Below are 21,656 nucleotides of genomic sequence, written 5' to 3' on the forward strand. Positions count from 1 at the left end.
GGGTTGTTCGGAACTGTCAAATTTTTGTTCTAACTGACAGGCCGATACCGTCCGGCGGACTGTTAATCGAAAGAGCATGTGATTGAGAGGACAAACATCTAAAAATAATAAGTACATACCTTTTTCCTTCTTAGCAAAAATTGTCCTGAAAAGGGATAGACCTAATAACCCCTTAGAGCGGTTTCGCACTACGTCCGATCCGAATCCGTGAAAATATGGTCCGAAGTAGCCGTAGAACTATTTCTATGGTAAATGTCTTCAAAGTATGGCACTGCTTGACTGCTTGTTATTACGTAATATTAAACTTCTCTATATTTGAAAGTTAAATTAACGAGCAGGTAAACGATTGAATACTTAAGTTATAATATAAATTACCTGCTACTCCTGTCCCGTCGAATGATGGTCCCTATAGTTTATTTTTATTATGGAGTAGCTTTCACGTAAAATATTTGCAGACACTTTTTGGGAGTTTAGCACATGATAACATTTAAGTAATAAAAATACGCTAAATACATATTTTTCTCCTGAAGTTTTTTTTTTAAATTAAGCTCTAAAAAATGAGAATTAGAAGTACTGTCATAGGCACAAACATTCGACGTAAGGGGTATAATGAATACGAAAATGTACTAAAACTGTAAATTTATAGAAAAGGCATGGGAAAAATGTAACTATAAAAAAAAAAAAGTAGGTAATCACTAGATTTAATAAGAAATACATTACTTCATCATCCATTCACATCAATAACAGTTTAGGTGTTCTTGGCGAGGGTCTCAGCCTTGGCTACAACTTCCTCGATGGGCCCGACCATGTAGAAGGCGACCTCGGGCAGGTGGTCGTACTCGCCCTGCAGGATCTTGGAGAAGCCCTTGATGGTCTCCTCGAGCGGCACCAGCTTGCCGGCGTGGCCAGTGAACACCTCGGCCACCTGGAAGGGCTGCGACAGGAACCTCTGGATCTTGCGCGCGCGCGCCACCGTCAGCTTGTCCTCCTCGGACAACTCGTCCATACCCAGGATGGCGATGATGTCCTGGAGCGACTTGTAGTCCTGCAGGATCTTCTGCACGTCGCGGGCGACGTTGTAGTGCTCGGCGCCGATGATGTTGGGGTCCATGATACGCGAGGTGGAGTCGAGAGGGTCCACGGCGGGGTAGATGCCCAGCTCGGCGATGGCACGCGACAGCACAGTCGTGGCGTCCAAGTGAGCGAAGGTGGTGGCCGGGGCGGGGTCAGTCAAGTCATCAGCGGGCACGTAGATGGCCTGTACTGAGGTGATGGAGCCCTTCTTGGTGGTGGTGATTCTCTCCTGCATAGTACCCATGTCAGTGGCCAAGGTCGGCTGGTAACCCACAGCAGAAGGAATACGACCCAGCAGGGCAGACACTTCAGAACCAGCCTGAGTGAAACGGAAGATGTTGTCAATGAAGAGCAGCACGTCCTGACCCTCCTGGTCACGGAAGTACTCAGCCACGGTGAGACCGGTAAGGGCGACACGGGCACGGGCGCCTGGGGGCTCGTTCATCTGGCCGTACACCAGCGACACCTTGGAGGTCTTGTCTTTGAGGGAGATGACACCAGACTCAATCATTTCCTGGTACAAATCGTTACCCTCGCGTGTGCGCTCGCCCACGCCGGCGAACACGGAGTAACCACCGTGAGCCTTGGCCACGTTGTTAATGAGCTCCATGATGAGTACGGTCTTGCCGACACCGGCGCCGCCGAACAGGCCGATCTTTCCTCCCTTGGCGTAGGGCGCCAGCAGGTCCACGACCTTGATGCCGGTGACCAGGATCTCTTGCTCCACGCTCATGTCCACGAACTCGGGCGCCTCGGCGTGGATGGCCGCCGTCTTGTCGGTGGGGATGGGGCCGCGCTCGTCGATAGGCTCGCCGATCACGTTCATGATGCGCCCGAGCGTCTCCACGCCCACGGGGATGCGGATGGGTGAACCGCAATCGTACACGGGCTGTCCGCGCACCAAACCCTCGGTACCGTCCATGGCGATGGTGCGCACCGTGTTTTCTCCCAAGTGCTGCGCCACCTCCAGCACGAGCCGGGGCTGCCTGTTCTGCACTTCCAGGGCATTGAGGATGGGAGGCAGGTTGTCATCGAACTGTACGTCTACAACGGCACCAATGACCGCGACCACCTTACCTTGCGCCTTGCCTGCTGCGGCTTTGGCAGCATAATCCCTCTTGTTGACGGCCGAGACAGCAGCAATTTTGCCGCATTCTGTGACGGCCTTTTCGGCAACAGACTTGGCGGCTAAGAAGCCGCTTCCAACCCTACTTACTGCCCCCAACATTTTCGATTATCCGGAGCACTTGGGTGAGGAATAATCGGCGGCCGGAATTATGTAACGTGAACACGACCGATGGCAGAAAATTTCGGTCATAGACAAAAATATAAATCGTTATCTAACACCACCCACTTCCGTCAGACTATGACAAAATAATATAAGCCAAGAACCCTTCCTGTAAAAGCTTTGATTAATCAGTATATTGTCAGTACGTTTTGATCATTTTTAATTTACAAGAACTTAAAGTTTGTGGATAGGTACATGACATCGATTTTACATAAATTTACATAAGATCTTTTCTGCAATCTTTGTTAAAAGTATAATTTTCTTGTGAACGCAACTTATAGACAATGAGTAACGTTTTTTCGGAATTGTCAATGTCAGCTGGGTACTTTGTCAATGTCAAATTTAGATTTGATTCACATAGGATTTCTTCTGATCAGAATAATGTGTTTTTAATTCTTATATTTTTAACACAGCGCCTAAACATACAAAATGTTTAGAAGTCGTATTTTATCCCGAGTTAGTAGAGCTTTTTCCTTTGGATAAATGTCTGCTACACCGTAATATTAGACATATAAATGTGGTTTTATATCTCTCCAGGTTCTATGGCAACAGCGTTTTCACATTAAAGATTATGCAAAGCCAGGGCCGGTTGTTAGTGTTGTCACCGGGATACCTCCAGTGAGACAACAGAATTCAGTAGCAGTAGAAGATAGCTATGTAAAGAAATTCATGAAAGCAGTTGGTTGGATGGACCAGTCCAGGACAGTAAGTGTTATGAATTTGAAATCCTTTTTCTTGTTTTATAATAGAGATAATATGGATAGTATAAATGAAATGAGTTTATATTCTATTTCGTGGCAGAAAAATATTTTTTTTTTGTTCTTGCAGCGTTTAAAACTCACAGGTTATTTTCTCTATGAAAGTGTGCCAGATAAAGTAGCATACATAGAATGGTTTGATAATCTCAATCTGCCCGACACCTTCGCCACATGGTTCACAATAACAGAGCTGCATGTGTGGCTGCTACTGGTCCGTTACATGGCGGAAGACATTGTTCCTAGTGCAGAAGAGAAGAAAAAATATTTCAAAGGGGATGGATCTTTTGTAAGAAACTGTATAATCGAGGCACTGTGGGCTGATGTTGGAAATAGGATTAAGTTGTTGGAGGTAATTGTACTATAAAATATTTAATTAATATTTATGTTAGGATATATATAATATTTATTTATTTATTATTATATAGTAAACTTTTAAACAGAAATATTGGACATTCTTACACAAATTGACTAAGCCCCACAGTAAGCTTAAGAACACTTGTGTTGTGCTGTTGTGGGTACTCAGACAACAATATATGGTATAATATATAAAACTTCAATACATAGAGAAAGTGCTGGAGTAGAAAAAATATTTAATAATTACCTTGTAAAATTATTTTCCCAAAAAGGAGGCTTAACCCTTAAATGCATGACTTTTTCTTTTTGCCCGAAATTAATATATGTATCACATAATTGTTTGCCGATTCTAGGAAAAATAGTTTAAAAAAAATATAACTTCGATTTTCACTGCGAAATCAGTATTAGAAGTTGAATTGGCTAAATCATATTTATGTAAATATGTAATTTTCAGTAATAGATATATGAAATTTTTTACTACCATTAGAAAGGTACACTATTTGTGTTACCTATGATAAAGTTTTTAAATATAAAATAATTACAAACCCCGAAAAATCTGCCCAAAATGACATACTAAAAATCATCAACTTCCAGGTTTTTCCAAGTTTTCCAACATTTCATCTATAAACAAATGTAATTTTTATAAATTAAAATACTGCGTAAATTTATGCAATGATTCGGAAAATTTATTAGTTTTACTATTGAAAAAATATATAGGAACAAATAGAATTTGTTTAACCCTTAATCTGTGAGCTGTTGAATGCTTTGTAGACATTTGGCAACACTATGCATTTAAGGGTTAAACCTTTCTCTGTTCCTATTTTTTGTGTTAAAGACTATTAAATAATTAATATTACAGGGAGCTAACCCAGCTATAGCCAGAAAGCAGGTGTCAGAGCTGTCTGAGCAGTTCCAAGCTGCCCTTGTGGGCTACGATGAAGGCCTCTCTGATGACCGTCTCCTAGCTGCCGCTGTGTGGAGGAGGTTCTATTCTATGTCCGAGGACACGCAAGTTGAACATGTTGAGAGGATTGTCCATTTTATTCGACATCAGGTAAATATAAATGCTGTAACATGTTTTTGCTGTATTTATTATAAATATTTTTTTTTGATAATAGTAGATCATACTAAATTCAGGAGAGATTAATCTCTCATTACAATCACATTTCAAGCATATTTATTATTGCATTGTCATCGAAATTGGAATTTCAATCTAATCACACTACATACTTGTGTTCTACATAAAACTAACAAGACATTTTCTTTTAATTTCAGTTAAAAGTACTCGACAAACTACCGAGTGAAGACCTGAAGTGGAAACCCGAAATTACCTGGTTAAGTATACTTAAACATTAATAATAATTTATTTATTTGTTTATAGTCTGTAAAATATGTAGTTATGTATAAATAAAATGAAGGGATTGTTATTTAAAGTATATTCTTCAAACCTCAGTCATGCGGGATAAAGCAGAAAAACGTTCGTTCTAGAAAAAAAAATACTCAGAATTGGGTTAGGACCCTTATCATACATAGCCAAGAGTTAAACTCTTGACATTTTAGTATTACGGCAGCGCGGCGAACATATCCGTGAGCCCGTGACTCCTGTTAAGCAAACCAGGGTTAATTGGGGCATTTTTTTTACTTATGGGATAAGTTAATTTGCACAATAGGCAAGCTGGCGGGTACCAAGTTCTACGAGTATGAACGCCCCGACATTTATTTGAAAAACTGGTATATAGGTTCTGTGCTAGTTTTTTCTACAGCAGATCTACCTACTTACATTAAGTTTTGTTTGACACAGTGGCGTCCATGGCTAACTAAGTGTTACTCCACTTTGAAAAAGAAAACTGAATTGAGAAAAAATAAAATTATCAAATTGTTATTAAAAACTATTTAATTAGTCAAACGTAGTACAGCGCCCGCAACTCATCGCATTTTTGCCTTTCCCACAAAACTGTGATAACCGTTCTACACAGATAGTCCAATTTGCAATTCGTATTGCACCACGGCCATTGATTGTCGCTGAGTTTAGAAAAGAAGGCCGCGTATAAGTCTAGGAGCTGTTTGTTGTCTGTGACCATCCTTGTGACGAGGTTGTCCATGGATGCCGGTGATAGGTCGGCTAGTTGGAACCGTTGCTTGAGGTCGTAGAGCTGGAACCAGTGAGGTCGTCGGTTTGGCGTCAAGTTCGCTTCGGTTAGGTTGTAGACGTAGTTCACGATGTTGGTTGGTTCCTGAAGTAAATCGAGATAAGTTAATATTAGCAAATCATTTAAGGTATATATTACGTTTTGTTGGTTAAATCATAAGGTAAGGGAACCAATCAGTTGCCGCCCGGCTTATTTAGAGTCTAAGAAAAAATAACCATGCAATTAAAATTGCACTACAATAGCGAGAGTTTCATTAAGACGCCGTCACTGTGATATTTCGCCGCCTTTCGCCGACAACTCAACTGGCTTCGTATTCGTGAGCGCAGAAGTCTCAAAAGTTTATGCACCCTGTTCTCCATTCTATTTGATCCAGTGGCACCAGATTACTTGAGTTCTAAATTTAAATTTGTAACTGCCCGACCAGGATGCGAACTTCGCACTGCTCGCAAACTTGTTTTAGCTGTCCCGCATCATCGTTCTAGTGCTATGTCCAATTCATTCACCGTGCAAGCCATCCGTCTCTGGAATGATTTGCCTCTCAGCTTACGACAAGCCGAGACTAAGTTGACGTTCAAGCGCAAGCTGCGCAAGTATCTTTTTGAAAAGTCTAAAGATTAAGTATCTTCATAGTAAATTTAGTAGCAGGTTTATATATATATATATATATATTTATTTATATATAATTATTGTATACATATACGTATATATTATTGTTGTATATTACATATATTTATTATATCTTCACATTACATTTATATTTGTGCCTATTAATTTTAAGCATCAAGTTTTAGTGTTCTTTACATACCCCGCACCAACTATGTTTCTCTGTTTGGCCTAAAGGTTGACTGGTAGAGAATGCCGTGTAGCATTAAGTCCGCCTTTTGTCACTGTATATTTTTACTGTGCAATAAAGTTTAAATAAATAAATAAATAAATATTTATAAAGTTATCAAGTAAATTAAGTACCTACTTTATTCCATAGAAGGTAGGATCCTATAGAAGTGGTATACGCGTGCCTCCGTGAGGGACAAAACATAGGCAATGCGACACTATGATTGGTCGAATTTATTTGTTGCCCCCCATAATCCATACTAATTTATGGTGGGGAATAAAAAAAATGTGAGACTGTGACAAGGACAAACAATAATAGCGCTTTCGCTGCTACTCCTACTGGTAGATACATAAGACTATCCCGTTCGGTCAGTTATCCCCACCACACATGCCCTATCCAGTATACTAGATAGATTCATGCTTTATTCACATATTTCCAATAAGTCGGTACATACTTGCTTCAGGTACCTACCTATTCAGAATAATGTCACATTGAATCGCGTGCAGAAAAGTGAAAGATAAGATTCGAAGACCTAAATGGCTGCATTACTTAGGTACTTACATAGGTGACAGGATCGAAGGTCGCTATTTTATAATTAAGGTTATAATTGGAGTAAGTGGTGGCACCGCCGGCGCCCCACGCCACGCCCACAGCCCGCCCCTGCGGGTCGTAGAATATCTTGAACTCATCTGTGTGCGTGTGGCCGTTGAATTCACCCGTTATTGTGGAGGCGAACCTGCAAAAACAATAACACTAGCCAGGTGCGTCAGCTTTCGTCCATTTCACGTAATTTGAATATAAACCTACATTGCCACACTTGTACGAATTGCAATCCTTAATGTCAAAACAATATATCTGTCTACATAAAAATGATATTTTGCTAGTAGAAAATTAAAAATCAAATGTATTATTTGCTAATCTGTCAAGTGGACGAAAACTAGACCATGGACGGAAACTAGCGCATTGACCCTATATGAGTTTTATGTACATTATATTTGCTGTGCGTGGAGTAACTTAGTGCAAGTCAAACGTCCGATTTGTTAGATAGGTTGTAATAATTCTTTACGTTGGTATTAGGTAGGTACTAGGTTAAGTTTAGTTAGGTATTACTGGTATTAGGTACTAGTTAGGTACTACCCATTATCTATTCTTTAGTTAAGTGTAGTTAAATCCCTCAATTGATTTACATGTGTGCATAAAGCCCTTGCTACACGGTCGCCGACAAGCCTTCTAACCGTCTGTCCTTGGTCAGTTTTGGTCAAATATTGTTGGAAACAACTGTCTACACGGTCCGTCCAGACCAAGGCCACGCGGTCTGAGTGGCTTGTCGGCGACCGTGTAGCAAGGGCTTTAGGTTACCTGTTAACGATCCTGTTGTACTCCCTGGTCCATGTGTGCGTGAGGTCGGACACGCCGGGCGGGATGTGCGTCAATATGTGCACCTTCTCGCCAGCCAACTCCGCCTTGTGGAGCTCGTCCACCAGCCAATCCAAGTGCTTTTTAGCATCGAGAGGGTCGTAAACTAGCCACCTGAAAATTGGAAAATTGTATTTAGCTGCAGTCTAAATCGATTATCGGTAAATATAAGTCTTAGAATAAATTTAAAAGTGGAAAAATTACTGTCTTGGGTGAGACTTGAACTCACGGCTTCTGGATCGATACTCCAGCGCTCTGCCATCTGAGCCACCAAGACCTCATCCATAGCCAGCAAATCATCATATGGTGGAAAGATTTATTCTAAGCTTAATAGCATCGATCGCAGACGTTTCTGCTTGTTAAAAATTTAAAATATAAGTCTTGCAATGGTCAAATAAATTCCACATTCGGTTAGGTAGGTAACATCACCTGAGAGGCGCGCTAGCGGGGAAGTTGGAGCTTAAACGCGAATAACACGACCCAATAGTGTCTTGATAAGCTCACGCTCATGAAAAAATCACGACAGGAGGGGGGGGGGGGCATGAACCATGGAACTGTGAAAACCTCGCGTGATTTGTGCACAAGCGGTATAAAGACAGATTGGGCAGTAAAGTAGGCAGAGATCTAATTTTAATGTCTGGGATCCATATCAAAACATAGTTTAGTTATATAACACATAGTTTAGTTATCAGCATTGCGATACAGCGAGGAAATGTCGCCAGCATCCTTGGTACAATGCCTCAAGGGCCTATTTTAGATTTAAGCTAGTTTTTAATTTATTTCAGTAATACAACTTATATGTATATCTTGTTTGTAAATAAATGTTTAGTTATATAAATTTTTTTTTAATAATAATAATAATTTATTTATAAACATCATATTACAGTGATTGCCTTAAAGACTAGAAACTCTGCTTCCTAAATAGGTATAACCTGTACTTTAGGGTAAACAGCGCTCCTCCCCAGAATATTAGTTGTAGTAGATGTTTATATTTAATATATACACATGTCTGAGATATTATATAGCCAACTGGCGTTTACTGCTGGACTAACAAATCGTGCACTGCAGTCATTTAGCAGTTTTCCGCTATCTTCTGGTCCAAATTTTTAGAGGCCTTCGCACGTCGCTGCATGGTCACATAAATTGGTCATCAGCTCACCATTCTCACCAATTATATTTATAAGCCACGTTGTTATTGAGTGAGATGGCCCTCAGCCCCGGCCTGACAAGCACGGAGTATTCGCCGCGTTCTAACAGCGTGTCTTTGGCGCCCTCAGGCAAGTAGAACCCCCACTTGTCGGCTAGAGCCTCGTACAGCCAGGTCGTGTTGATTTTGTCGCCCGTCACTCTTGACGGGGCAAACCTGTGGAGGGGAACTTTGTTAATTTTCTTGTTTATATTAAGAACACGTGTTATATCCGGTTCAAAGGACCAATTCATAATTTCAGGAGGTACTTAAATATGCCTATGGCTATGTAGAAGTGTTCGCGTTATAGTACAACGTTAAACGCGACGTATCTTCTTAAGAGACATAGGTAGGTACATTAGAGAAGGCGATAGTTGATTAAGTACTACGAATAAACTAGGTACCTAATAAAATACCGCTATACCAGTGGTTCCTTTTCAGTCCGGTCACCCCTATGAGTAACTAGGGAACCTGATTTTACCCCTCCTCCCAATGGTAATAAAAAATAAAACGTGTACGTTTGTTGTATTGTTATATTAGGTTAGCTTATTACCCCCGTAAAATACCAGTTTTACCCCCACGGGGGTAATTACCCCCAGGTTAGGAACCACTGCGCTATACTTAGTAAATTCATGATTATATGCTAGTATAAACTTTTCAAAATTGCGTTAATTTGCCACATGGATTTTTTTTGGAAAATGTGTCTTTTATGTATGGGGATTTGGGGATCAAAAAAATCCTTTATCACTTGTTTTTTTCATAGTTTTCTTATAAATCATCTAACATTTTGGAAACTGGTTGGAAATTACTAATTACTTACTGGTTAGTCGGTTGTGACTCGTGGTTGCCAATAGTAGCCACGACCAGCACATCGTCTCCGAAGCTGCTCCTGATCTTGTCGACCACGTGTTTGTTCATTTCGTTTATCTTCTCGTATGTGGTCTCCCAGACGAAGTGGTCGATGCTGTCCCCGATGTAGTACACTACGTCTACGTTCTGAAATGGTTTTGTATGAATTAGGCATTTTTGGATCACGGTCTTTGAAGACCTATCCTTTACACGTTTTCAATATATTTTAACGTACTGATACTAGGTACTGATTGTTTATATACCTAAGTAGGTACAACGTAAGGGATCTCGATAGTCATTTTATATGGCGCAGTCGGTAGGATCAACAACGATAAATCTAAACGATCTTGGTGAAATGTCAGATATGTTTATATCACAACACATCTTTATATTTATGGTAACAAAGGGGTTTTCCGATATGGCCAAAATAAACGAACCTGGTGTGTTTCAGCAATCCTGTCGATGACGTCATCGTAGGCCCAAATCGGCGTATCGCAGTTCCTATAGTCTCCCCAGTAACCGGCGGGGGCATGGTTTCTTCCGGGCAAGAACCTAGTCTGCGTTAAACCTCGAGTTTCCCTATTAAGATAATGTAAAACATGTATTGCTTCATGTAGTTTTAAACGAAAATAACAATGAAAGGCACGTTCTGTCCGAAAGTTGTCACAGTATTATTAAATCCGACTCCGGTCTTCTCCGAGACCACGGGGACAACGCCGTCCTCGAAACGTCGGAGGTAAATCTTAAAACTTAGATACGCGATTAAGTCCCGGTGTACAATTTAATAATGTGTAAAAATCGTGAAAGTTTAAATCAGTTGTCTCAGTATGTAGTTAAAACAGTGCTTTTTTCTGTCTAACCGGAGACATTTATACGAAACATTCTCTTATTGTTTTCTTTGTTAGGCTTTTTGGTTGTATTAATACCTATTTAGGTCAAATACGGTACCTACTTACCGTATTTCCTGAGACACACTCAAATCCAAAACAATTTTATCGTCTTTTCTGATGATGGTTTGTTCGTAAATCGAAGTGTCCAAGCTGGAATGGTACTCGAAGGCTTGGGAGGTGGTCTGGCCCTTGCGACAGCAGGTGGGCTGGCCGCAGTACGCGGCGCCGTAGGGCTCGTACAGGGGGTCGAGGTGGGCATCAGTGATAAGGGCCACGGTGAGAGGCGTGGTGTCCGTGGCTGGAGTCTGAAAAGCAGGTTATTTCATACAATTTATTCCTAGTTCCTTCGTTTGTCATTTGTTAATCCTAGTCTGCGCGGTAAATATGTCAAGCTCATATTGTCTTATCTTTTTCTGGTGATTTTGGTCCCATAGTCAAAGTAGTATGATTTACACATATTTACCTCAAACAGTAGATAACGTTGTTGCCCCTGGTTGTGAAAACGTATACCAGAGATATTTAGGACTAATAAGTTTTAAATCTTTTCTACAAAATTCTGTTACAAACCTACCGCGTCAACAGTGACAGGATCCGGCAGAATAACCTGCCATTCGAACCTCGGGTCGGTGTAGACGCAGACGTTAGGGTCGCCCGCCGCTTGCAGGATCAGACCGCAAAATGACCTCGGCGTAGCTTCGGGGGTATTCTTTATTATATATGTTAGAATTGGCTGAAAAAAAAAATCGGTGTTAGAACTCTTTCTATACCTCCTTGTATGCCGCGCGCATGAACATTGAACGCTACGCCGTAGCATTTATTTTTCGCTGTGTGCCGAAAATTGTTACTTATGACAGTTTACAAATCTGAATTATATAATTCAGATTGTAAAATGCTTCCCGCTTTTCTTCGAAATCAATTTCCATCATATTTAACACTTTTGAATAGGTATAGGTACCTCTGCGTCATGCGCACTGTAAAGTAATCTATAGATGATGTATGGGCCTAGTGAGAACTGACCTACATACTTGTATGCATGTTGCACGCCTGTCACGAGTATCTGCACGACTTCGTGATAATAATAATATCTGTCACGACTTCCTGTCCTTTCACTAATCAATTTTGTGATTATTGCAGCTTGTTTATTTATAGATTAAATATTTGGCGTCATTTTAATAATCATTATCAGTAATCACACACTTTTGTATCCCTAACCTACGATTGCAGATATAGTGCATAATTGTTTTGTTCGTATTTTCACGGAAACGCATGAATGCGTTATGCTATTTCAGTTAGTCTCATTACAAAAAGTACTGAGGTTGACTGAAGTAGCATGACAAATACGAACGTTTCAGAGAAAATACGATGGTAAAGAAATATTCACTACAGCTGTATATATTGCTTTAACTAATACCTAAACATAATTTTACCATATTTAATCCGACTGCGCCTTTACACACATCGTGGCTCTCGATGCCTATGGACGTACAGAGAACCGTGATGGACTCTGAAATTTCCTCGTCACTCTGTCCCTCCGCCACGCCCGAGAACAGAGCCGCGATAGCAGACCTGCAGACTAGACAGTCCAGGGTCTGAAACAAATATGTACTTACAGTCCTATATTTTGTCATGGTCGCTCCCACCGACTGTATTAAATACCCCGCATATCCAGGCACTTTGCACATACTTAACCTATAATAAGTTCAATGCAGTTTTGCTTAAATATTAGTTTTCTTGGCATTGGAGTTTAGGTAAAGTAGAAAATGCTGTATAATTTAATTTAGGTGACAAAATAAATAAACATCTCATAGAGAGGTGAGGGTAACAGTTAGATAATCAAAAATCGTTTTAAAGGCTAATGCACTTTGTAGTTTGTACAGAAGTGATGTTCGAAATTGTCTGTAAGTAAGTACATAAATATGGAATGCTTCAAGTACCAGTGCAAATATTATTTATTGGCAAAACACACTTAAATTTATCAATATGTGTACACTGTACAGTATAGGTACCTACTTACTTATTAATGGCCGCTATTAATTCATCTATATTATCAGTAATTGAGAAAACCTTTGCAAACAGGGCGTGACTGTACCTAAGTCTTTCAAGGTTTTAAGAGCTAGCTCTGAAAAATTGACAACGACGTCAAGAGCAACATAACGGACAAAACGTTTATCTATTACGGGATGGGGGTAAAAAACCGAAAAAACGCGAGTTTAATTAAGCGTTTGTTTATAAGTTTACTCATGACTAATTCAGAATGAATGCTCCCCTCACCAGAATCACTTACCATTCTAGCATTTCCTGTGTTCTCAAGCGACCTCGCAGTCACATATTCAGGCATACGCAGGATTTCTAACACATCGTTCAATGTCTTGGTTTCTTCCTCAGTCAACCGCTGAGTCACGAACTTTGTAAACAAGTCTTCCACCTCATCTATAAGTTGATAGAGAGGATTTTATTTAGATTTGTATGAATTGACCTATCTCTGGGGTTCGTGTGTCATCATCATTTAAATACCGGAACTCTCGGGAAAATTTAGGGCTCTTTAATCGATTAATCTTCTTCATCTTTGTACATTAATCTTTAATCGAGATATTTACTTTGACACTGGCAGACATCGTAACGTTTTTTGTGATAAAGTAAAAGTGGCCCAGTATAAATATCAACTGGGAATGGGAATCTGTCGCTATTGTCCACAGGAGAGAAAACTGTACAGTTTCGATGAACACAAGTATTTTATAATTCTTATCCAAATACTTAAAAGAAAGTACCTTTTCATGGGGATAAGGGTAAAATAAGAAAATGTACCTTTATAGCCCTTAACTTTTGGGTATGTCTACAGGAAATACGTGAACACAGTTTTGTGTTTGACCCGGCTCCTAGTTTGCTACAAGAGGATGGCGGTAAGATGGCTAACTGGCGGCCATTCCCCTTAGACATCATAATATTATCAGAGATGTACAAAATGGTTTTAAAAAAGCATTTAAATACAAAATGCAAAATACTTTTCAGACTTACCATTTCAAATGCAAAATACCAAATAGTTTTGCGTTTTGTATTTCAAATGCTAAATGCAAAATAGGTATTTTCAAAATGCTTTTTCAAAATAAAATACCTTTTGAAGTTTTGACCAAATCTCAGATATTTTTGTTTATTTTAGGTATTTATCATGAGAATAGCCATAGAATAGATAATGTTTGTCATTTTCGTTTCACATTGACACTAGTCAGACATAATAGTCGGTTTAGACTCTCGTGGCTCGCAAGCTCGTCGAGCTAATATAATTTAAACACTAACGGCACGGCATAAGGTTTATAACCGAATGACAAGCCGAATGCGAGTGTGTCGAGGCGAGCCACGAGACGCGCCGCGAGCCGAGCCGCGAGTCTAAACGGCTATAAGGCGCGCACTCTGACCAAAGAAAAAAAAAGGGCGCGCATGGCTAGCAGACGCCTCTATCGGTCAAATTCGGCAATGCAAGCGTCATTCGTTCATTTCATTTTGTTTGACTGGTAATGTTGGCTAAACTTAATCACAAAGTATTTTGCATTTTGAAATGAATATTAAAAATGCAAAATACATCTCGAAAAGTATTTCAAATAAAATACAAAATGTTTTTTACTAAAAGGCATTTAAATGCAAAATACAAAATAGGTATTTTGCATTTTGTATTTGCATTTTAAATAGAAGTATTTCAAATAAATCGCATCTCTGAATATTATACCTATATCTAGGTAGCTATTACTGCTTCGACATATAGGAATCATAGTTAGCAAAATTGAAGAACTTACCATGGGATACAAGATTGGCGGTATTCGTTGCCACTATCATTAAAATTACAAGCACATTCAACCCCGCCATAGTAACGTTTAATTATTATCTTGACATGGATGGCGCCCGACTTTTATAGGCTATCACCTAGTCATTGAACCACTAAAATTCTTGAAATACTTCGCACTCGCACGACATGCGGGCGTTGCCACTGATTATAGTATACATATTTAGTTTATCAGTTAGCTAATCCATCAGAAATTATCAATAAAGCCCTTACTGCCAATCTAATTAACAGGTAATCACTTTGTTTTGTTATTGCGTAGGTGATTTCCTTGTTAAGTAAAAGTACACAAAATACCCTAGTTAATAGTAATTAAAAGATTAATTCAACTTAATTAGCTAACCTTTTACACCTTTTAATTAATGATGTGACATCCATTGTTTGTTACCACCAAGTTGTTACCAGTGATAACCACTTCATTTTTTTCTCACCTCTCCCCAATGGTATAATGGTCTCCCCAGTGGTGGTGATTTTACTTGATAAAGATAAAACAAAGTTACACGATAGTTATTAGGTATTTTATTTAAAACCATTATAATATAACTCCTTTAGATCATCGCATTTCTGTCTTTCCCACAAAACTGTCACAACGGCCCTACAGAGTTCCTCCAGTTTGCAGTCTATATTGCACTGTGGTCTCGCGTCGCTCATCTTGTAGAAGTAATCTGAATATATGTTTAAGAGTTGTTTTTTATCTGTGACCATTCTGGTAACCAGATCGTTCATTGAGGCAGGCGACAAGTCGGGCAGTTGGAACTTTCGCTTGAAGTCGTAGAGTCTGAACCAGTGGGGTCTACGTTTTGGCGTGAGGTTGGCGCGGGTCAGGTTATAGATGTAGTTCTCGATGTTCGTGGGTTCCTGGTGGATTAAGATATTAGTTCAAGGATCATTCCTATGCAGTTAATTTAAGCCTCAGAGGGCAGAGGGCCTACTGCCAACACCAATACGCTGTTTGCTTACATTACAAGTTACACCAGTTAGGTACTTACAACGTCGGCTATAATTTGATAACTGATCAATCTTATGATCTCTGTTTAGAAGACTCGTCAAGAAGGCGATATCAATTCTTGTCCATACAATACTCTCTATCCGCAGCCGTTTAACTGATTAGTTCCTTTTAAGGCTGCGTTTCGACCCGAGATGTGCGAGGATGCGTTGCGAGGGATGTTTTAAGAACCATTAGAATCACGTTACTTACATATGTGAAAGGATGGAACTTGACTATTTTATAATTAGGGTTGAAGTTGGAGAAGGTGGTGATACCGCCCGCGTTCCACGCCACTCGCACGGCTTGGCCCGACGGGCTGTAGAATACCCTGAACTCGTCCGCGTGCGTATGCCCGTTGAATTCCGCGGCTATCGTAGAAGCGAACCTTAGGATAAGTATTTCAAGGGATGGGATAAGTATGGCGACTTAGGAGCCGAGGTCAGTAACATACAGTCCCGAGCCAGGAATCCTCTCTAGAGTCTGTGCGGAAAGAGAAGAGTTGTGAAATGTATGGGATGCAATATACATTCGACGACTCTTCTCTTTCCGCACAGACTCTACATGCGTAGGTATAACAAACGTATAATATTTATATTTGGTGGTCAGAGCTTTCTGGATTTCTTTTATTAAATAATTAAGCTAAATAAACGTGTACGTAATGTACGAGTAAGTGCCGAGCAAGTATCTAGTTTCAATCAATCACGCATACATAGGTACAACTATACAATGTACTGAATGATGTATAATATACCTGTTTACAATTCTGTTATACTCCCTGGTCCATGTGTAGGTGAGGTCGGCTTCGCCTGGGGCTATGTGTGTCAGTATGTGTACTTTTTCACCCGCTAGCTCAGCCTTGTGCAGTTCATTTACCAACCAATCTAAGTGTTTTTTAGCATCGAGAGGGTCGTACACTTGCCACCTAAAATAATAATTAAGTGTATTTGTCTTGTATTTTTTGGCGCTTAGGTGTGATCACAGCTTACCAGTTATACTTATAGGCCACGTTGCTGTTCAAACTGATGGCCCTGAGCCCCGGTCTGATTAGCACGGAGTAATCTCCACGCTTCAAAAAAGTGGCTCTCGCGTTTTCGGGCAAATAGTACTTCCACTTTTTGGCGAGCGACTTGTAGAGCCACGTCGTGTTCAGGTTGTCCCCCGAAACGGATGCTGAGGCGAATCTATCGGATACGAGACAAAGTTATTTATTATTTATTTTCTCCGGGTTTTTTTTTACAGACCAACAGAAAGAAGTCCAGGAGTTCCAGTAAGTACCTAGGTACCTACGCAATATTTTGCGTGGACGTGGTTCAAGTCACATCAGCGACACGAGTTTATGATGTGTTTCCTAAAGATGCTATAGACCAAAAAGTGTAAGTGGTGGGGTGACCACAAGAGTGACTCAATCTCATACGAGGCCTCTCTTATAAGTACAGTGGGCAACATAATGCTTTTCTCACGTTTCGATCACGTAGCAATTAGGTAAGTAACTGATATATGCTGATGTTAGTCATGCCCTCATCAAACAGAATGAAAGTCCGTAAAGTATAGGTACCTATAAATACAGTTAACTTACTGGTTAATAGGTTGCGATTTATGATTGCCTATGACAGGAACGACCATCACATTGTCGCCGAAGCTCCGCCTGATTTTCTTGATCATGTAACCATTCATAGCGTCGTTCTGCTCGTATGTGGTCTCCCAAACGTGGTGGTCGATGGTGTCACCTATGTAGTACACCACGTCAACGCTCTGAAATAGTTTTTGCCCGTACACATTTATATCCAAAATTGTTTGTTTGATTTGTTTACCCACAAACTTTGTAACTTAACTATTCCCCGCATTTTGTTTGTATAGTACCTTGTGTGTATTAGAAATCCTGTCGATCACGTCATCGAACGTCCAAATCGGTGTGTCGCACTTTTTATAGTCGCCCCAATAACCAGCAGGGACAGCTTTCTTACGCTCAATTCTCTTATGAGATCGCATCTTTCTAATTTTGGCAGCCACTTTTAAATCCAATAACATTTCATCATCGTATCTGATAAAACTCTTTTCGTAAATCGACTCATTAATGTAGGAGTTAGAGGGGACTTGGGCGGTTTGGCCAGCACGGCAACATGCAGGTTCAGCGCAGTCGGCCACTCCATACGGTTTGTATAGAGGGTCGATGTGCGCGTCTGAGATTAAGGCGACTTTTAGGGGCTTGTTTCTGTATATCGGGCGCTGAAAGAAATAAATCGCTTGCTTACCGTTAGGTATACAGCAAGATTTTTAGGCTTTCATAGTCAAAGTATGTCCGTCCATCCACGGCTTAGGTAGCATGGGTAGCTCACAGTGACCATTAGTAAATACCTAATACACGGCTGTAATTTGGCATGGAAATAAATATTAATTATTAACCAATAAATTTATAAACCAAATAGGATAGGTACCTATATATTCTTCCCGTACCTCCACGTAAAGTGGGATACCTAAATTTTTTTTCACTTAAAACAAACAAATCGAGTCTTCAAAACCATTTTTCGACTCATTTACAAAAAGTTAATCTTGAGACCTAATATCTATCAATTAGGTGTTTCTTTTGTATGAGTCACCTGAGGTCTCAATCGGCGCTAAACTACAGGAATTGGAGCCCAAAGCAGGTAATGTGATATGAATGTATACTTTCTTGTGCTTGACCGGGACAGGATCCGGGAGATTCACATGCCAGTCGAATCTGGGATCATCGTAGGCGCAGAAATCAGGGTCGTTCGCCACTTGCAGGGCTAACCCGCAAAACGTCTTTGGCTCGGCTTCAGGGGTGTTCTTTATTATGTAGACAAGTATAGGCTAGAATCGGATAAAAACACGAAAGTAGATATTTGACGGACCTATTCAGCTGCAGATAGAGCAGACTGCAGAGTAAAAAAAACGCTCCCCGGGGAATTCGCTTTATCGTAATAGCGTACTATCCCGCATTTCCCATCAATAATGGAAGTTAAAAAACAGCAGGTACAGTCGATTAAGAACTATGGACCATGCACACCAGACTTGTTCACATCCCGCTAAACTTAAGAAAAAACACAGACAATAATGTTAATATAAGTCTGTAGGTAACATTCGTTCTAATAAGACACAACGCCGGGACAAACGATATGACGTCGTATCGTAATTTTTTTACGTGATAGTTTAGATAGATCACAGTCATGATATTGCATCGTGACACCATGTACCTACCATCGTGAACTCGTGAGTCTATCGTACTTATATAATTGTGCTCTGGCCCTACCACATACAGTTCCAAGGCACCTTTGCACACGCCGTAAGTCCCGATGCCCAGTACTGTGCAGAACAGCGTCATTATCGAAGAAAGAACATAATCTGGGAGTCCTATCGCTACGCCGTCAAAAAATGCCGCTGCTGCTACTCGGCATCCAAAGCAAAGGAGACTCTGAAATAAAATGTTTATGAATCGCGATGAATATTAGCCACTAATATTTAACTCAAGGGCGAGATAGGTGGCGAAGACTGCTAAGAATTAAAAGGGTGTTGTGCATAGTGACCGTAGCTCTTGCGCAGTTTAGGGAGAACTTTAGGGAAAAATACCTACAGGGTTAGTTCTGCAAATAGTACCGCGAATACACCTTTTATGAGGGCTTTACGCTGATAATGGAGTAGTTGAAGTCCATAGAAGGGACAGATTCAATGCGACATCAGCACCTCTACCCTCTACCAGTGGATAATTTAAGGTACCTACTTAAAGTACCCATTAATTTGACCAAAATCCACATCATAAAGGTAGCTTTTTATGGTTTTGTCAAATGGTATATGGTCAGTTCATGAAATGGCCAATTCAAAATCGACTTTTGTTGATGCCTTGCCACGGAGGGGGTAATAATAAGTAAATATTACTTTTTGTAAATATGCGGTCCTGAAAATGTTAATCTCTACTCACCATTTGAGGTTTAGAGACTTTTTCGAGTGAATGTTCAGATATGTATTGAGGCATTCTGAGTATTTCGAACACGTCGTTCAGCGTCTTGCCTTCATTTTCAGTTAACCGGTGCTCCATAAACTTTATGAACAAGTCTTCGACTTCATCTTACAGGGAAATTAAGAAAATAACAATAGTTAGCTTTTTTCAACGCCTAGACCTAGAATCTGTGCAGAAAGAAAATATATAGTCGTAGAATGTATTGGATCCCGTATTCCCGGATGAATGTATTCTCTTTCCGCACGGACTCTACCTGAATTGGCGACAAATCAGTTAAAACAATGGTGGGACAATTGATTTTGGGCATTTTTTTTTATATAAAATTGTAAAACAAGTCTGTTATATTATGAGGAAGAAAGTATGCCGCCAGTGATTTATCTCGTAGTATTTTACACCCAAAACAGAACAACCAACTTTCATTTTCTGTTTCTGTATTAGGTACGAGTACCTACGCCTCGGGCCGTCGATGACGGTTTTGAAAGTAAATCTCGGTGGCCGTGCGTGTCCGCTTACCATGACTGTATTTATCTATGACTGAATATAACATATGATGTATGTACCTATCTAAATAAAAGACATGAGAAAGCGAATACTGTTGAAAGCAATTGGGGGAGATCTTCGAATGAAATACCTACAAAATATTAGAACTCACCATAAGATATCAATTTGGCGGCAGTCGTTCCCGCCATAATTAAAACTAAAAGCCAATTCATCCTTCTCCGTCGTTCTACCTAATAACAGTAATAACTATGCGATAACGCACACGCGTTACTAATATAAATTAAGCGTGTGTAATTAATTTAAAATAGCTATGGTACCTACAAACATCGACATCAAGTAATGTGCCATAACGACACTCGCACTAGGTATAACTCCCTGACTTATAGTGGAGTTTTGAGAATTTATAATAATGTACCTATGTAAAATTGAAGAAAAAAAAACGATACGGTACTTGCCTATGTGGCGCGGTACATGTTCCTAGGTGGTTGTTGTTGGATATGGCGAAAATATTCCCTGTCAACGTTTAAGTCTCGGTAGCTCAGTTGGTAGAGCGGCAGGCTGGTATACCAGTATTTTAACTTAAAATAAAATGTAACAGACACAAAGGTAATGGGGGTAAAGGTAATCCCATAAGTGATCCTCCAATTGTAGAACAGTCGCCATCAGATATATCGTAGCGGGCGAAGTACTCATATATTTCGGAGCAGCACGATCACGTTCATGGCCACTACGAGGTCGTAACTAGTTATGACAGAGCGGAACCCGTGTAACTACTAGGAAGCATCTTCAGGCCGCACGATTAACCCAACGGAAATAAACTCTTAAATGTATTATCATACGATTTATTGATATAAAACATTAACATTGGGTTTTAACAGCATTTGACTAAGTTTCGGATATTTTTAACCAAAAAACAGTATTGTTGCAGTGTTATTTAACCTTTCCTGTAATTTATCATTAGCCGGGTCCACACAGATCGAGCATACGACCAGTGTAGACGTGCCTCGACCGAGGCGGCGCGCGGAAGGCACGTCTACACTGGCCGTTTTGTGCCCGAGGAAATAGGGATGTTGACAATTTTTTGGAACTGGTTTTATTTTGTAGATAGACACGTAATAATTACAGAAAAAAATATATTCATTAATTTTGAATAAAAAAACATGTAGGTATAATAAGTTTCGTGTTTAAATTTCGCGCCTAAACGCTCCAAACTGTCACGTGACCTTGATGACGTAACGGGTTTTAAACAAACTGCTGTCAGTCATTTTTTTTAATTCTTTATATGGCAACTGACAATTTTTTTTAAAGCCTTAACACACTACCGCATCGGACAGCGACCTTCTTTCTCGCTCTAACTTATAGCTGCGTCCTTAACGCACCACCTTACACACTATCGATTCGTGCGCCGCACCGCACCAAGATCGCGTTTCGGTACGATAATCTGTAGACACTTAGGCAGGTTTTATAACTTGTCTTTGGTGATTCCACTGTGATTACGTCACGCGCTCCGATTGGCGTTTGCAGTCACGTGATACTAGGCATTATTTTAAATACTTTTGATT

At 40.1% G+C, this 21,656-nt stretch overlaps 4 protein-coding genes across 4 annotated transcripts; 1 reads left to right on the forward strand and 3 right to left on the reverse strand.

Annotated features, from left to right (window-relative positions):
- Positions 1-685: 685 nt before the first annotated feature.
- LOC134649475 (ATP synthase subunit beta, mitochondrial-like) lies at positions 686-2,397 on the reverse strand. The gene has a single exon (XM_063504230.1). The coding sequence runs from the start codon at positions 2,300-2,302 to the stop codon at positions 749-751; it is 1,554 nt and encodes a 517-aa protein (XP_063360300.1). The 5' UTR covers positions 2,303-2,397; the 3' UTR covers positions 686-748.
- Positions 2,398-2,703: 306 nt separating this feature from the next.
- LOC134649860 (ubiquinol-cytochrome-c reductase complex assembly factor 1) lies at positions 2,704-4,905 on the forward strand. Its single transcript, XM_063504696.1, has 5 exons — positions 2,704-2,818; positions 2,900-3,067; positions 3,191-3,469; positions 4,334-4,528; positions 4,750-4,905. The coding sequence occupies exons 1-5, from the start codon at positions 2,792-2,794 to the stop codon at positions 4,828-4,830; spliced, it is 750 nt and encodes a 249-aa protein (XP_063360766.1). The 5' UTR covers positions 2,704-2,791; the 3' UTR covers positions 4,831-4,905.
- A 425-nt stretch (positions 4,906-5,330) lies between these two features.
- Positions 5,331-14,766, reverse strand: LOC134649476 (sphingomyelin phosphodiesterase A-like). The gene is made up of 11 exons (XM_063504232.1): positions 14,586-14,766; positions 13,082-13,227; positions 12,225-12,386; positions 11,369-11,527; positions 10,864-11,102; positions 10,345-10,486; positions 9,879-10,054; positions 9,041-9,235; positions 7,816-7,986; positions 7,018-7,192; positions 5,331-5,708 (listed from the first exon to the last, which is right to left on the reverse strand). Exons 1-11 carry the CDS (start codon positions 14,653-14,655, stop codon positions 5,376-5,378), a joined length of 1,968 nt encoding a protein of 655 aa, XP_063360302.1. The 5' UTR covers positions 14,656-14,766; the 3' UTR covers positions 5,331-5,375.
- Positions 14,767-15,125: 359 nt separating this feature from the next.
- On the reverse strand, positions 15,126-20,282 carry LOC134649766 (sphingomyelin phosphodiesterase 1-like). Its single transcript, XM_063504596.1, has 10 exons — positions 20,246-20,282; positions 19,555-19,700; positions 18,889-19,050; positions 18,285-18,449; positions 17,478-17,864; positions 17,194-17,369; positions 16,604-16,798; positions 16,369-16,539; positions 15,828-16,002; positions 15,126-15,487 (listed from the first exon to the last, which is right to left on the reverse strand). The coding sequence occupies exons 1-10, from the start codon at positions 20,280-20,282 to the stop codon at positions 15,149-15,151; spliced, it is 1,953 nt and encodes a 650-aa protein (XP_063360666.1). The 3' UTR covers positions 15,126-15,148.
- Between the last annotated feature and the right edge of the window lie 1,374 nt (positions 20,283-21,656).

Source organism: Cydia amplana, chromosome 7, assembly GCF_948474715.1.
Source record: "Cydia amplana chromosome 7, ilCydAmpl1.1, whole genome shotgun sequence".
NCBI classification, from domain to species: Eukaryota; Metazoa; Arthropoda; class Insecta; order Lepidoptera; family Tortricidae; genus Cydia; species Cydia amplana.

What these genes read in the sequence shown, in the direction of transcription:
- LOC134649475 (XM_063504230.1), bottom strand. Translation starts at nt 2,302, where the DNA reads ATGTTGGGGGCAGTAAGTAGGGTTGGAAGCGGCTTCTTAGCCGCCAAG.
- LOC134649860 (XM_063504696.1), top strand. Translation starts at nt 2,792, where the DNA reads ATGTTTAGAAGTCGTATTTTATCCCGA. An exon ending in ATAGGATTAAGTTGTTGGAG is followed by an intron (nt 3,470 to 4,333) that starts GTAATTGTACTA and finishes TTAATATTACAG; the next exon opens with GGAGCTAACCCAGCTATAGC. An exon ending in TCCATTTTATTCGACATCAG is followed by an intron (nt 4,529 to 4,749) that starts GTAAATATAAAT and finishes TTTTAATTTCAG; the next exon opens with TTAAAAGTACTCGACAAACT.
- LOC134649476 (XM_063504232.1), bottom strand. Translation starts at nt 14,655, where the DNA reads ATGGCGGGGTTGAATGTGCTTGTAATTTTAATGATAGTGGCAACGAAT. An exon ending in GGATTGCTGAAACACACCAG is followed by an intron (nt 10,055 to 10,344) that starts GTTCGTTTATTT and finishes AAACCATTTCAG; the next exon opens with AACGTAGACGTAGTGTACTA. An exon ending in CCTTCGATCCTGTCACCTAT is followed by an intron (nt 5,709 to 7,017) that starts GTAAGTACCTAA and finishes GATTTACTTCAG; the next exon opens with GAACCAACCAACATCGTGAA.
- LOC134649766 (XM_063504596.1), bottom strand. Translation starts at nt 20,282, where the DNA reads ATGGCGGGAACGACTGCCGCCAAATTGATATCTTATG. An exon ending in GGATTTCTAATACACACAAG is followed by an intron (nt 17,370 to 17,477) that starts GTACTATACAAA and finishes AAACTATTTCAG; the next exon opens with AGCGTTGACGTGGTGTACTA. An exon ending in AGTTCCATCCTTTCACATAT is followed by an intron (nt 15,488 to 15,827) that starts GTAAGTAACGTG and finishes TTAATCCACCAG; the next exon opens with GAACCCACGAACATCGAGAA.